General features: G+C 40.1%; 1 protein-coding gene across 3 annotated transcripts in view; it reads left to right on the plus strand.

Annotated features, from left to right (window-relative positions):
- The window catches only part of EPRS1 (glutamyl-prolyl-tRNA synthetase 1), a 73,360-nt gene that overhangs the window by 39,665 nt on the left and 20,505 nt on the right, over positions 1-13,190 (plus strand). For all 3 annotated transcript variants that reach the window (XM_045455738.1, XM_045455737.1, XM_045455739.1), the window contains 3 exons: positions 3,316-3,672; positions 11,320-11,553; positions 12,592-12,854. In XM_045455738.1, the coding sequence (XP_045311694.1) occupies positions 3,316-3,672; positions 11,320-11,553; positions 12,592-12,854 (854 nt within the window). The remainder of the gene's footprint in view (positions 1-3,315; positions 3,673-11,319; positions 11,554-12,591; positions 12,855-13,190) is intronic.

Below are 13,190 nucleotides of genomic sequence, written 5' to 3' on the forward strand. Positions count from 1 at the left end.
GTGCGCACATGCGGGGGAAGGGCAGAGATAGAGGGAGAGGGAGAATCTTAAGCAGGCTCCGCGCTGTCAGCACAGAGCCTGATGCAGGGCTCAGTCCCATGACCGTGAGATCGTGACCTGAGCTAAAAGTCAAGTGTCAGGTGCTTAACCCACTGAACCACCCAGGCGCTCCAGCACTTTTAAATTTCTCTTTAGTGTCTGACTTAACAGCCTCCAAGACATTGCATTGTACCCTCAATGAAGGACTGACTCAAAATGACAGACCACGTGTTAGTAGTATTATTAAATAACTGTGGGCTCGCAGCCCTCCTTCAAAAGGATCTCAGAACTCTTTTGGGTTCAGGGTGCCTGGGTGGCTCAGTCAATTAAGTCTTCAACTTTGGCTCAGGCCATGATCTCATGGTTTGTGGGTTCAAGCCCCGCGATGCTCCACACTGACAGTGTGGAACCTGTTTGGGATTCTATCTCTCCTTCTCTCTCTGCTCCTTCCCAGCTCGTGCTCAATCTCTCAAAAGTAAACATTAAAAAAAGAAAAAAAGAAAGGAAGAAGTCCTCTGGGTTCTGTAGACCACACTTTGAGAACCACTAGTATCTGTAATGAAATAAACATGAACTGGGAAATGTGGCTACCCGTTCCCTCATTGGTCCCAGTTTCCACCTGTACCTCTCACCTTTTACATATCCTATAACGATGCTAGTGTTATGCTATAAGTTTATGTATTCCTTTTTTATTTTCAAAATTTTATATACATTTTAGTTAACTAGCATATAGTGTAATACTGGTTTCAGAAATTTGTGTATTCCTGAAAAACTATGTTTTGCAAAATGGCATACTAAAGATAACAGGGCTGCTTTATTAGGGAAAATAGAGTTGGGGCAAAACACTAAGAATAAGAACCTGTACATCTCATGTAGTTTCAGTCAAGTGGTGGCTGGTTAGCAGTCATGGAAGGCTCAGCTAGGCTGGGCATCACAGTGGCTCACTCAGAAAGTATCGAATGGAACAGCTGCAAGAAACCTCTTTAGTCTGGTAGTGTACGGGTAGTGAGACTTTGTATATGACCGCTTGCGGCTTCAGAAGTGAATGTCCAGTAGACACGGTGGAAACACCATTGCCTTTTATGATTTAGCTTTGAAAATCTCACACAGTGTCATTTCTGCTGTTGTCTGTTGTACCGAGCACTCATAAGCTTGCCCACATTTCGAGGGGAGGGGACATAGACTCCACCTCTTGATGGAAGGAGTGTCAGAACGTTTGTGGATATGCTTTGGAACCTGCACAGACCCTCCTAGAAACTCAAGAACAGTTGACTGGCATTGGTGTCCAACACTGCAGTCAGCCATTGTTTGCAGCCTTAAATCTTAAGGCTAATGCCCTGTCCTTTGATATGTGGGTTTGAGGGTATTTGCCTCTAGTAGAGATCAGTGTCATCAAAAATAAAGTCTGACTCATCATGGACCCTGCTTCATCTTTTCTTTTCTTTTCTTTTTTTTTTTTTTTAAGCCCAGGAGGATAGTTTTTTGAAATTTCTTCATTTACACTTGCACCTTCATTTGATGGCTTAATGTTACGGTAAACGGTGTTGTTAAAGTACCACCTGCACTCAAGCCACTTCTAAAGCTTTCTCTTTTAATAGTGAGAAAGCTTTTCCCTGAATGCTTCTTTGTCTCATGTACATGAACGAACACACTGGGAGAAATCACCACCAGGTGGTGTGATTTTTCAGTGTTACCCTAATATTATTTCCTTGTTTACCAGGCATGATTGAGTCAGTTCATGTTATCAAAAATAAGTATAACAGAACAGAATGTATGTATTTTTGGCACAGAGTGGCTCCCTTTGTGTATTTTCCTTTACTGTATAATAGGCATTTATATGTGTATATTAACATTCATGGTTGTGTATTTTGAAGGAGTAGTTTTGAGTGTATGTAGGTTTGTTGTTTTTTTTTTTAATTTTTTTTTTTCAACGTTTATTTATTTTTGGGACAGAGAGAGACAGAGCATGAACGGGGGAGGGGCAGAGAGAGAGGGAGACACAGAATCGGAAACAGGCTCCAGGCTCTGAGCCATCAGCCCAGAGCCTGACGCGGGGCTCGAACTCACGGACCGTGAGATCGTGACCTGGCTGAAGTCGGACGCTCAACCGACTGCGCCACCCAGGCACCCCTGTAGGTTTTTTTTTTAAGATTTTATTATTTTTTTTAAGTAACCTCTGCACCCAATGTGTGACCCCGAGATTAAGAGTCACATGCTGTACCCATTGAGCCAGCCAGGTGCTCCACGTGTATGTGGTTTTTGACTTACATGCTAACTTCAGAACTTAGCCCCCATGTAAAATGCAACTCTGATGTAGCGTAAGGTGCTTCTTAGCTATCCAGGTAAAGATGTCTCAAAGACCATTCAGAATGCTGGGTCTGGGGTCAGGACAGAGTCCTGGCCTAGAGATGAAACATTTTAGAAGTAATGCATGTGACTCATGAATATGGATGAGATTCTGAAAAGTTAAGTGGAAGACCATTAAAGAAAAAAGTCATGGGGAAGGTATGATGTGAGCTGGGTTTTAAATTTGGAAGGGTTTCAGTAGGGTAGAAAGCATCCTAGGCAGAAGGAAAGTATGACATTGAGAATAAAAATAGCATAGTTATTCACTATCCAGAACATATCTCTAGGTTTATTGCATACACCTTTATATAACCATTTGCCCATAAGCATGTAATTTTATACAAATGGAGTTGTTCCACAGTACTGAGTTAAATTTGTATCAGTGTTCCATGGAAGTCTTCCTTGTCAGTAATCGAGATATTGTCTCCTCTTTTAAAAAATTAATAATACCTAAAACTTCGTGATACTTTTTCTCAGGCTTTGTAACTAAAAGCTTTACACATATTTATTACCTTTATTTTCCCATCACACTGTTGGGTTCAATACAATTATTCCTGTCTTTTAGTTAAAACCAGAAACAGCTTTTGTAAGTAATTCAGGGTCGCAGTATGTGGTGGAACAATGATTTATTCTCAGATATATTGGATGTGTCATAATTTCTTTAAACCTCTAATTGTTAAGATTTAGGTTATTTTCAGTTTTTTACTGTGATAAAAATGCTCCAGTGAAATATCTACCTACCTCTGTTTTTATTTCTGTCATTTTTCATTAAGATAAATTGTTAAGAGTGAGGTTATTTACTTAAACTTTTTAAGGGATTAAAACTTAAAAATTTTTTAGCATGGAATGTTATAAGACAATGTGTATAATTTTGTGGGAAGACATTTAACATGAATTAACTATTTCACTTTTGGTTTTCTGTCTCTGTAGCCAACTATTCCTTTTAAGGAAAGACCAGGTCCTTCTTTGGATAACACTTGTGCTACATTTGAGGATTCCTTGGTCCTTTACAACAGAGTGGCTGCTCAAGGGGATGTGGTTCGTGAATTAAAAGCCAAGAAAGCAGCCAAGGAAGATATAGATGCGGCTGTAAAACAACTTTTGGCCTTGAAAGCTGAATATAAGGAGAAAACTGGCCAGGAGTACAAGCCTGGAAATCCTGCCGCAGTGGTACAGAATGTTTCTTCTGTATCAGTAGCACGTCCTCTGGAGAGTAAATCTCTGTATGATGAAGTTGCTGCCCAAGGAGAGGTGGTTCGTAAACTGAAAGCTGAAAAAGCCCCCAAGGTCAGTATGCTGGAATGAGTCGAGACAGCGTTGTGAGGAAGCTCATGAATTCAGATGGTCTAGGATGGTCGCGTCTCATCTTCTTTGAAGACATACTGTGTATAGACTGTCTGCTTGAATATTTTGGCGGAACAGTTAACACCTACTGATGCCTGCTGTTTGCCAAGCTCGAGATACTAACAAGCAGCAGCTCACCATCTAGTTGGGAGAGGTGTCAGGGAAGAAACATACACGCTGTATCCCATGTGACGCGACTGTAGTCCTGTATGACGTGTAAACTGTTCTCCCAAGTGTTTGTGGTTGTTAAGTGGCAGGGAAGGAGGAAGCAGTTCATAAAGGATATTTAAAATAGTCCTGAGGTAGAGGAAGCCCTTTATGGATGAACAGAGTTCAGGGAAGGTACTCTTTAAGTGTAGATCCGTGCTTCTCAAGCTTCATTGTACATCAGAATTACTAGAGAGCTTGCTAAAACACCGATTGCAGGGTCCCACCTCTTGAACTTCTGCCTCAGTAAGTTCATGGTATGCAGAGAATGTGCACTTGTAAACAGTTGTCCAGAGGATGCTCGTGCTCCTGGCCTGGGGCCGGGTGTGGAAGACACACGCTGGCAGAGGCAGAGAGGTATGAAGGTTCAAGGTGTATTCAGGGAGTAATGGGTTGTCAAGAGGTTTTGGACCAGTGACTATTTCTCATTCTTCTCAGGGGAACCCTAAAGCGATACTAAGTTTTGACTAAAGTATACATATTATTCTTGTTTTAATGATATCTTTAGGCAAACATTTAGCCAAATGGATGGTAGCACTGAGTATGAACAGGATTGTTTGCTGTGAGAGATGAAAGGAATGGCATCTGTGGTAGAAAAGGGCCATATTTAGTAATCAAGATGTACAGTTCTGTTCAAACAGTAGTGTAGTTCTAAAACATGACCGAATGAGTAGTGCTGTATGTAACTGCATATAATTCAGTCCCTCTTAAACTTCCAAAATTATAGGCTCTGGGCTGTGACAAGAACACAGAGAGGTATGGGGAACTCTTGGACTTGACTTCTGGTGCTGGAGGGGATTTGTTGTCCCATCAGTGTCCTGGGCTTTGGTTGGAGAAGAATGGAATAGGAGGTTCCTCACCTAATTAACAGTTGCTAGGCCTCTGACTGGAAACTGTCCCCCTAAGATTCTTTCTTTCATGGACATTTGACCTCTGCTGAAGAGAGAAAATGCTTTAGGGAAGTCTTAGGGGTTTGGTCCAGAAGTTAATGTTTTTCTCTCTATTGTGAAGTGTGATAAATCTCTTTTTTCTCTTTAGTGAGCCTGTTGGAAGTCCTGCAGAGCCATGACGATCTCAAAATAGCTCTGCTCCTAGGAATAAATCCTGGAGCTTAGGACATAAATCCTTGGTATCTCCTACCCTCTGGCAAGGTTAGGAGTATTTCCACTCTGTACATGATCCACTCTATAGATCAGACACAAGCTATGGACCCCTCTCTAGATGTCATTTGAGGGGAAGAGCGTTGGTCTTTAAATTCCTTCATTCTGAGGGACTCCTGGGCGGCTCAGTCGGTTAAGTGTCTGACTTCCGCTCAGGTCATGATCTCGCGGTTTGTGAGTTCAAGGCCCGCATCGGGCTCTGTGCTGACGGCTCAGAGCCTGGAGCCCGCTTCCGATTCTGTGTCTCCCCCCTCTCTGCCCCTCCCCTGCTCATGCTCTGTCTCTCAATAATAAATAAACGTTAAAAAAAATATTAAATTCCTTCATTCTGAGTAGAGTATATTGAGATTCTGTGCTGATTCTTGGACAACTAATTATGTGTGGGGTAGTAACAGCAGTAACCGTTATATGTAGGGCAACACCCAGCTACACCTCCCATCTCGTTGAGTAATGGATTATGGCATACTTTCCTGACACAGCATTGTCAAGCTTATGAAAAGTCCGCCTATGGGTAAAACAATCTGTGTCTTTGGTAATTAGTCAGATACTTTTACTAGGTGCTTTTTGATCATGGTGAATGTGATACTGAAATTAAGCTGACTTTAGTTTAACCTTGTTTTAATTGAATGCTTAAAATGCACCATAGCAGTGTTTTAAAATACTGCTTGTGTTTTTTCTTCTCTAAATGCTAACAGTGGCACATAGTGCTCTTTCCTGTTCCAGAGAATCAGCCCAGTTGCTAGGAACGGACGGTGTTATTTAGACCACATCTGGCACTGTGGACTACATACACACTGGTGCTGTTCTTGCAATGACTCCTCCCCACAGCTTTGTTCAAGAGTGTCCAGATAATGCTCCCTTTTTTATTGGCTCGTTTTAGTAACCAGTAAGAAACTGGATCTGAAAGTAACTTCCTGAAGTTTACAAAGCCTGGATTCTAATTTGGCAGTCAGATTCCAAGTTATTTCCCTTTAGAGGTGATGGGAGTGGTGTATTGCATTAGGAACACTAGAGAGTTCTGGTTTTACCAGTTTATTTATTAAGCAAGTCCGTACACATTTTACATTAATAACTTGTCTAAGCCTCTTAATTCCATTTCCTACAAAAGTAGTTCTTCTATTAAGTCATGTTCAGTGGCTAAGTAAGCGATAGTTACAAGCTTCAATTAGACTTTTCTTTTTCTGTTTGTCCATCCATCTGTTCTCCTCCCCCGCCTCCCTCCCCCCACTTGAGGATCAGATACGTGATTCTGTGTAGGAACTTGTAAGCATAAAGGCAGAGTATAAGCAACAGGTAGGCAAGGAATGAAAACCTGGAAGAACCTACCGTCAGTTTCTCCTTCAAGTCCACCTTCTGCTCCTCTTTTCCTTTTTCTCCTGCTCAGTAGGTTGTTATAAAACAGTGGATCAGGCAGATACAGTGCGAGTTGCATGTCTGAGAATACACCTAAGATAAAATAATTCTACAAGCTGAGTTACTTAAAAATGGAAGTCACTTTTCAGATTTGAAATACTAACTTTTATTTTCAAAAAATAAAACTTTGATAACTAATAAAACACATTTCTCTAATTTGAAATCTAAATGAATGCAGTTTGAACATGAAATTACAGTGTTGCTTGAAATGAGAGTCAGAAAATTAAGGGCTTTATGGAATACTTAACAACACTTTAAACTCTGGAACCGGGTTTGGCAAACTGTAGTCTGCACCTGTGTTTTGTAAGTGAAATTTTACTGGGACACAACCATGCTTTTTAGTTTACATATTGTCTAAGGCTGTTTATGGCCTATAATTGCAGAGTTGAGGGGTTATAACAGACTCTCAAAAACCTACAGTATTTTTTATTGACCTGGCCCTTTATTGGAAAGTCAGCTGACCCATCTCTTAGAGGACAGAGTTTTGAGAAGCGTTATGGTAATGACTTTTTTAATTGAAATAACAAATGGCAGCAAAATCAAATGATTATCATGTTAAATAAAAACAATTTAGGGGCACCTGGGTGACTCAGTTGGTTAAATGTCCGACTTTATCTCAGGTTATAATCTCACAGTTTGTGGGTTCAAGCCCACATTGGGCTGGCTGCTGTCAGCACAGACCTCCTGTCTTGGATCCTTTGTCCTCCTCTCTCTCTACCCCTCCCCTGCCCATGCCTTCTCTCTCAAAAATAAAAGAAAAACTTAAAAAAAAACAATTCACAGTTGTTTCATCTTGTCATTGACAGCCTCTTTTTGTCCGATCCCGTCCCAGTGGACAGATGTTGATCATCTTTTACTTCTGCACTTACAGCATTTCAGTTCATGGCATGTTTTTTATGCCCCCAGTAATTCATCTTCAATATCCCACCCATCTGTGCTCTTTTATATTTTACACCAGTGTTTGTGGTTTTAAAACCCAAATCATAGCTTATCTGTATTTAGCTTAAGGAAAGGAAACCCCATCGTTCTACCCCTTTGTCTGGTAAAACAGGCTATTCTAGGAAACCACTGCCCCTCACCCCTACCCCGAATAGCCTTAAGAATTATAAGGCCAAAAAATAAAGATTGAAGGGGGAGAATATAAGAAGAAACAAAGCCATCCTTTTTCTTGACAGATTTTGAGCTTCTTGTTTAGGATTTGTATGTGGTGGGTTTCTGCTATATCTGTATTTGGTACTTGATGCAAACTTGCTTTTTGCTCTAAACAAGTATAAAACCATCCATCTTGTCCGTGAGACCGGACACTTCACAAGACTGACTACAGCTTAGGGATCTTCTAGGAAAATCTGAGGAGTTTGTATTGATTGATTTGTGTCAGAGAAAAGTAGCAGATACATTGTGATTTAGGTAAATGAACTATTAGCTGAGAAACAGCAGAACAGGTGTTCCAACCCGACTCTAGTCTGGGTCCTCTGTTATGCTGGATTGGCTCCTGGGATTGGGGTTCCATAATTGGGCTGGCTGGGATTTCCTTACAAGGTTGGGATTTAAATAAATTTAAGTAGATTTAAATAAAATTTATTTAAGCTAAATACAGGTTTCTAATTAGTTGACTTAGGAAAAAAAAGACCCTTCTTTGAAAACCTGTGAACTTTTAGTTCGCTGAATCTCCTAGCAGATTTTTTTGTATGAGACCGCTTTCATTTCTTTCTCTCCTCAACTTGGGAGGATTCCTGCTCTGGATTGTCATCCGTCCCCCCCACCCCCACCAAGTGAGAATCTGCTTCCAGAGTCATTATCACTGATGTGTGCAGGTGTAGTTCTCTCGAATTATGTTAGAAAGGAACAAAAAGTGGGAGAACGTTTATTATACAGTTGGAAAAAAGTATTTTTTTTAAAAAACCGTTTTCGCTGATAATTAAAGTGCTCAGGCCCTTTCGAAAGGTTCTGTTCTTAGAATTTTAAATTGGTAAAGTTCTAGGTTTTTCTTACTAAAGTTCTTTTGTTCCCCATGGAGAAATGTTCCATCTAGTGGCTGCTGCCTACATGGCTGTTCGGGTACTTCTCAATCTGCACACAGCCCTATGAGTCAGCTCTCATCTGCAGATCGTGTTTACTTCCTCCAATTCCCATCTTAAACTTTTCACAGAATTGTTCATGTGTAGGCTGTTCTTTCTCATTCATCTGCATCGACAAGTATTTACTGAAAACTTTTCGTGTTTGATTTGGCACACGTTAGATAAGTTTAAAATGATCTTTGTCTACTAAGAACTTAAAATTTGTCAGCATACGCTTTGTAGGGTTCTGTTGTTTACTCTTGTATGGAGTAGTACCATCCAATTTCCCTTTGTAAATGCCTCTTATTCCAGAAAACTAGAATATTAAAAGACATTTTTTCCTCATTGTAGGAGTCATCATCAAGTAAGAATCAAAGATATCTTTTGAAAATGCCGTTTTCGTGGCATGGCAGGAGTGAACGGGACACTTAGATCATTGTTTCATACCTTCTGTGATGCTTGGCAAACTGTGAGGGTCAAGATCACAGACTCTAGAATAAACCCTAGATGAAATCCCGGCTCCACTGCCACTTAGTGTGTAACTTTGAGTAAGGTGCTTAGTCTTTCTAAGCTTTACTTCTTGTATAAAGTGAGTCAGGGTTGTTTTGAGAAATAAAATGATCCACGTAAAGCACTAAACATAACGTCTAGTGCGCAGTAAATAAATAGGCCATGAGATGATAGTGCTAATTTTTTTATATTGATAATTCTAATTCAAGAATCTTTAGATACCTTCTGTGGGGCGCCTGGGTGGCTCAGTCGGTTAAGCGGCCGACTTCGGCTCAGGTCATGATCTCGCGCGGTCCGTGAGTTCGAGCCCCGCATCAGGCTCTGTGCTGACAGCTCAGAGCCTGGAGCCTGCTTCAGATTCTGTGTCTCCCTCTCTCTGACCCTCCCCCGTTCATGCTCTGTGTCTCTCTGTCTCAAAAATAAATAAACGTTAAAAAAAAAAAAAAAGAATCTTTAGATACCTTCTAAGTCATCAGATAAAACTGCATAGGGAGTAGTATAATTTCATTGTTTTGAAAAATAACCTGAATAGAAAACTTAGTTACCCACAGTATTCCATTTCTCAGTTGGAGGGGATATAAGTATATATAATTTAGTCTATTTTTAGAATATCATATAATAATGAAGTGATGGACACGTTAGAATTTTCTTCTTTATAATATTTTGAATTGTAATCTTGCCCAACAAGGTTTTTGTTTTTCTTCATGAAGTGTGTGCCATTTGACTTCAGACTCTGGTCAATACTTGCTTATGGTGTAGATTGGAACTTCTTTCAAAGGCCTCTTTTTGTAGAAGTGGTTGCAGCAAAGTCCCTTAACTTTTTTCCCATTTTCTTTCTTTTAGCTGATGGAAGTTTCTTTTTCTTGCTTCTTTTATGTATCACTAAATGTGTCTTATTTCTTATGGACAGGTAGATTCTGCTGTGAAAATGCTTTTAACTCTTTTTTTTTTTTTTTTTTTTTTTAGTTTTAAGTTTATTTATTTATTTTGAGAGAAATCATGAGCAGAGAGAGAGGGAAAGAAGGAGAATCCCAAGCGGGCTCTGCATCACCAGTGTGGAGCCCAACATGGGGCACGAACTCGTGAACTGTCAGATCATGACCTGAGCCCAAACCAAAAGTCAGACAGACGCTTAACTGACCGAGCCACCCAGGTGCCCCCAAAATGCTTTTAATTCTAAAGACAGAATGTAAGCAAGAGACAGGTCAGGGGTACAAATCAGGCAAGCTGCCGGCTTCTCTTTGTGTGATTTCTCCTCTTCTGTTTACTCCTTCTGAGTGGTACCTGGTGTTTCAGTACCAAAACGTTGTATCATAAGTGACGAGGAAATGTCACTTGTTGATTCATAGATGCAAATTCTTTAAAGGTATCCCAGTGCTTCCTGTACGCCTTTGACCCCAGTTGTGGTAGTTTCCTGGTTTCTGTTGTGTTGCTTTTAGCTGTCTGGAGCATTGTCATAATGTAGCCGTGAAGCTTAGCTAGGGTAATTTAGAGGCCCTTTTGCTCTCTGATTGATAGATGCTTTGCATTTTCAGTGGTATCTTGGCCTGTGTTTAGACAGTACTACCGTTCAGGTAAGGCGTCCGGCTTGGGCCCTTTGCCTGTGTTGTCCTCTGCTGGCATCACAAGTGTCTCAGTTGGGCTGAGTGTTTCATTCTTTTTCATTCTGATTATGTTGAAGTATCAGAGGATGATGTAAATAGGTTAATGTCTAATTAAAACCTCAGCACACCTTCCCATTGTATTATAAATTTTTAAAAGAATAATGTAACTGTTCTTTACTTGGGCCCAAACTGGTCTGTTTGTTTTAATGCTGTATTTAGTGTTTGTTTACTAGGCTAATGAAAATAAGGTTTGTGTAGCAAAGCCGTTGAGCTGATCTTTGTTCTGATTTTGTAAATGCTGACTCCACTATTTATAGACCCAGGGCTTGGACACTGCCAGTTTGCTTGGATATTCTATTATTTATTTGTCTGTTTACATATGTAAAATGAGAAATTATGGTACTATATGTGTGTGTGTTTACTTTTATGACTTGTTTAGAGGATTATAATTTGATTTATGTTTTCAACATTTTTTTTTAGCTTTGATCTGTTACTTTATGATTGAGCTCCTTTGTTGCTTGGGTTTCTCCATGATTATTTATAGGGATACTTTGATAGAACAAATGATTTTTAATAATCATCGAAATTTTCAGAAATTTCACAAAGTTTCAAATAATTGTTTTTTGTCTTTCATTTCAGGCTAAAGTAAATGAAGCTGTAGAATGCTTACTCTCCCTGAAAGCTCAGTACAAGGAAAAAACTGGGAAGGAGTATATTCCTGGCCAGCCCCCATTATCTCAAAGTTCAGACTCAAGTGCAACCAACAGCTCCGAGCCTAGGGGTCCAGAAACACCAGAAGCCAAAGTTCTTTTTGACAAAGTAGCTTCTCAAGGAGAAGTAGTTCGAAAACTTAAAGCTGAAAAAGCTTCTAAGGTTCGTGGGATATTTAGTTTGTATTTTTGTTTTTTACATTACAGGCTATTTTCTTTGCCCAGAACACTTTCTGGCCCATCAAATCTAAGTTCTGCTCATGTATTTCAGTTCTCAATTCTGTGTAGTAGAGAAGCCTTCGCTGACCATTTCTCTCCCCAACTAGATTTGACTGGACAGTCTCTTCTATAAGACTCTGCCTTTCTCTGGCATAGTACTTAAACCCTGTGTATTTTAGCTGTTGGTTCAATTGTCCGTTTCTCTCTAGGTTGTGAGATCCTGGAGAATAGGGCCCTAGACTCGAGCAGTGCCTGGCCCATTGTAGGCCCTTGATGTCTGCTCTTTGTTTTACTCATTCTCCTAAAGCTGAATCAGTCTCAGATGGCAGGTTTTATTTATTTTGAGCTCTGGTGTAGTTTGTGCTAATTATATTCACTTCCTAGGAGTAGGATTTTTTTTGGTACAGATTTGTGAGTGGGAAACAGTAAGTCATTACAGGTTTTGAAGTTTAACCAGTAGTACAGAAACTTGATTACTGTTATTTTTCTGATTGTGAAATGCTCAACATGTATAGTTTAATGGCTCCTAACTTAAATTGCGGTGGAGTGCTTGTTACATACTAGTGCTTTCTTACAGAGCTTTCTCTGATGGCGGGCGTGTTGTGTAGCAGCTCTGTCCAGTACTGCAGTCACTAGCCGTGTGTCGCCATTGAAGACTTGAAATACGGCTGTTGTGACTGAAGAACTGAGTTTCAAATTGTATTTACTTCACATTTAAATAGCCGCGTGTGGCTGGTGACTGCCGTTCGGATAGTGCAGTTATAATACTGTTTTTCAGTCCCTCTTTTGCATAATTCTGTTCCTGTTGATCATATTTTTTTGTTCTCAGTAGTTAGCATATTTAATGTTCGCCACCCCTACCTTATTCCTCTCTACCTTTACTTGTGTTTTCAAATCTGCTTATGAAGCTTCAGAGGTGGGTGCTTAGTCAGTGATTTGAATTAAATATTATCTTCTCTTTTCCTCTTTTGTTAAACTGAAGGAGCAGGTAGATACGGCTGTCCAAGAACTCCTTCAGCTGAAGGCACAGTACAGATCTCTGACAGGAGTGGAGTATAAGCCTGTCTCTGCCACTGGGGCTGAGGACAAAGATAAGAGAAAGAAAGAAAAAGAAAATAAATCTGAAAAGCAGAATAAACCTCAGAAACAAAGTGACGGCCCAAAGAAAGACTCCTTAAAAAACCAAGGAAGTGGACTGTCATCAAGTGGAGCAGGAGAAGGGCAAGGGCCTAAGAAACAGACCAGGTAATAAAGCGTGGAAGCTTCAGTAGGAGTGAAGCAAAGCTTTGAATGAATTCAGCTCTTAAATGGCTTTTTTAAAAAACAAATTTTGCTTAGTTTAACTGTCACATGAGGTTGGAGAACGCTAGAAGTATAGTGCCAGCAGATAGCTATTGTCGATCTTCTGTTTATTTAAATAGGTAACAGATTCGTTTGCTTGGTTCAGGAATCTCAGAATATAAAAAGCTCAGGGAAGTCTCACTCTTACACTTTTTGTCCTTTCTTCCCAGTTTCTCCTACCACCATAACGAGTTGGTAACCACAGCTAGTCTCTTCTGTAACCACTGACAGGTGTTTGTT

This window comes from Leopardus geoffroyi, chromosome C3, assembly GCF_018350155.1.
Source record: "Leopardus geoffroyi isolate Oge1 chromosome C3, O.geoffroyi_Oge1_pat1.0, whole genome shotgun sequence".
In the NCBI taxonomy this organism is placed as follows: Eukaryota; Metazoa; Chordata; class Mammalia; order Carnivora; family Felidae; genus Leopardus; species Leopardus geoffroyi.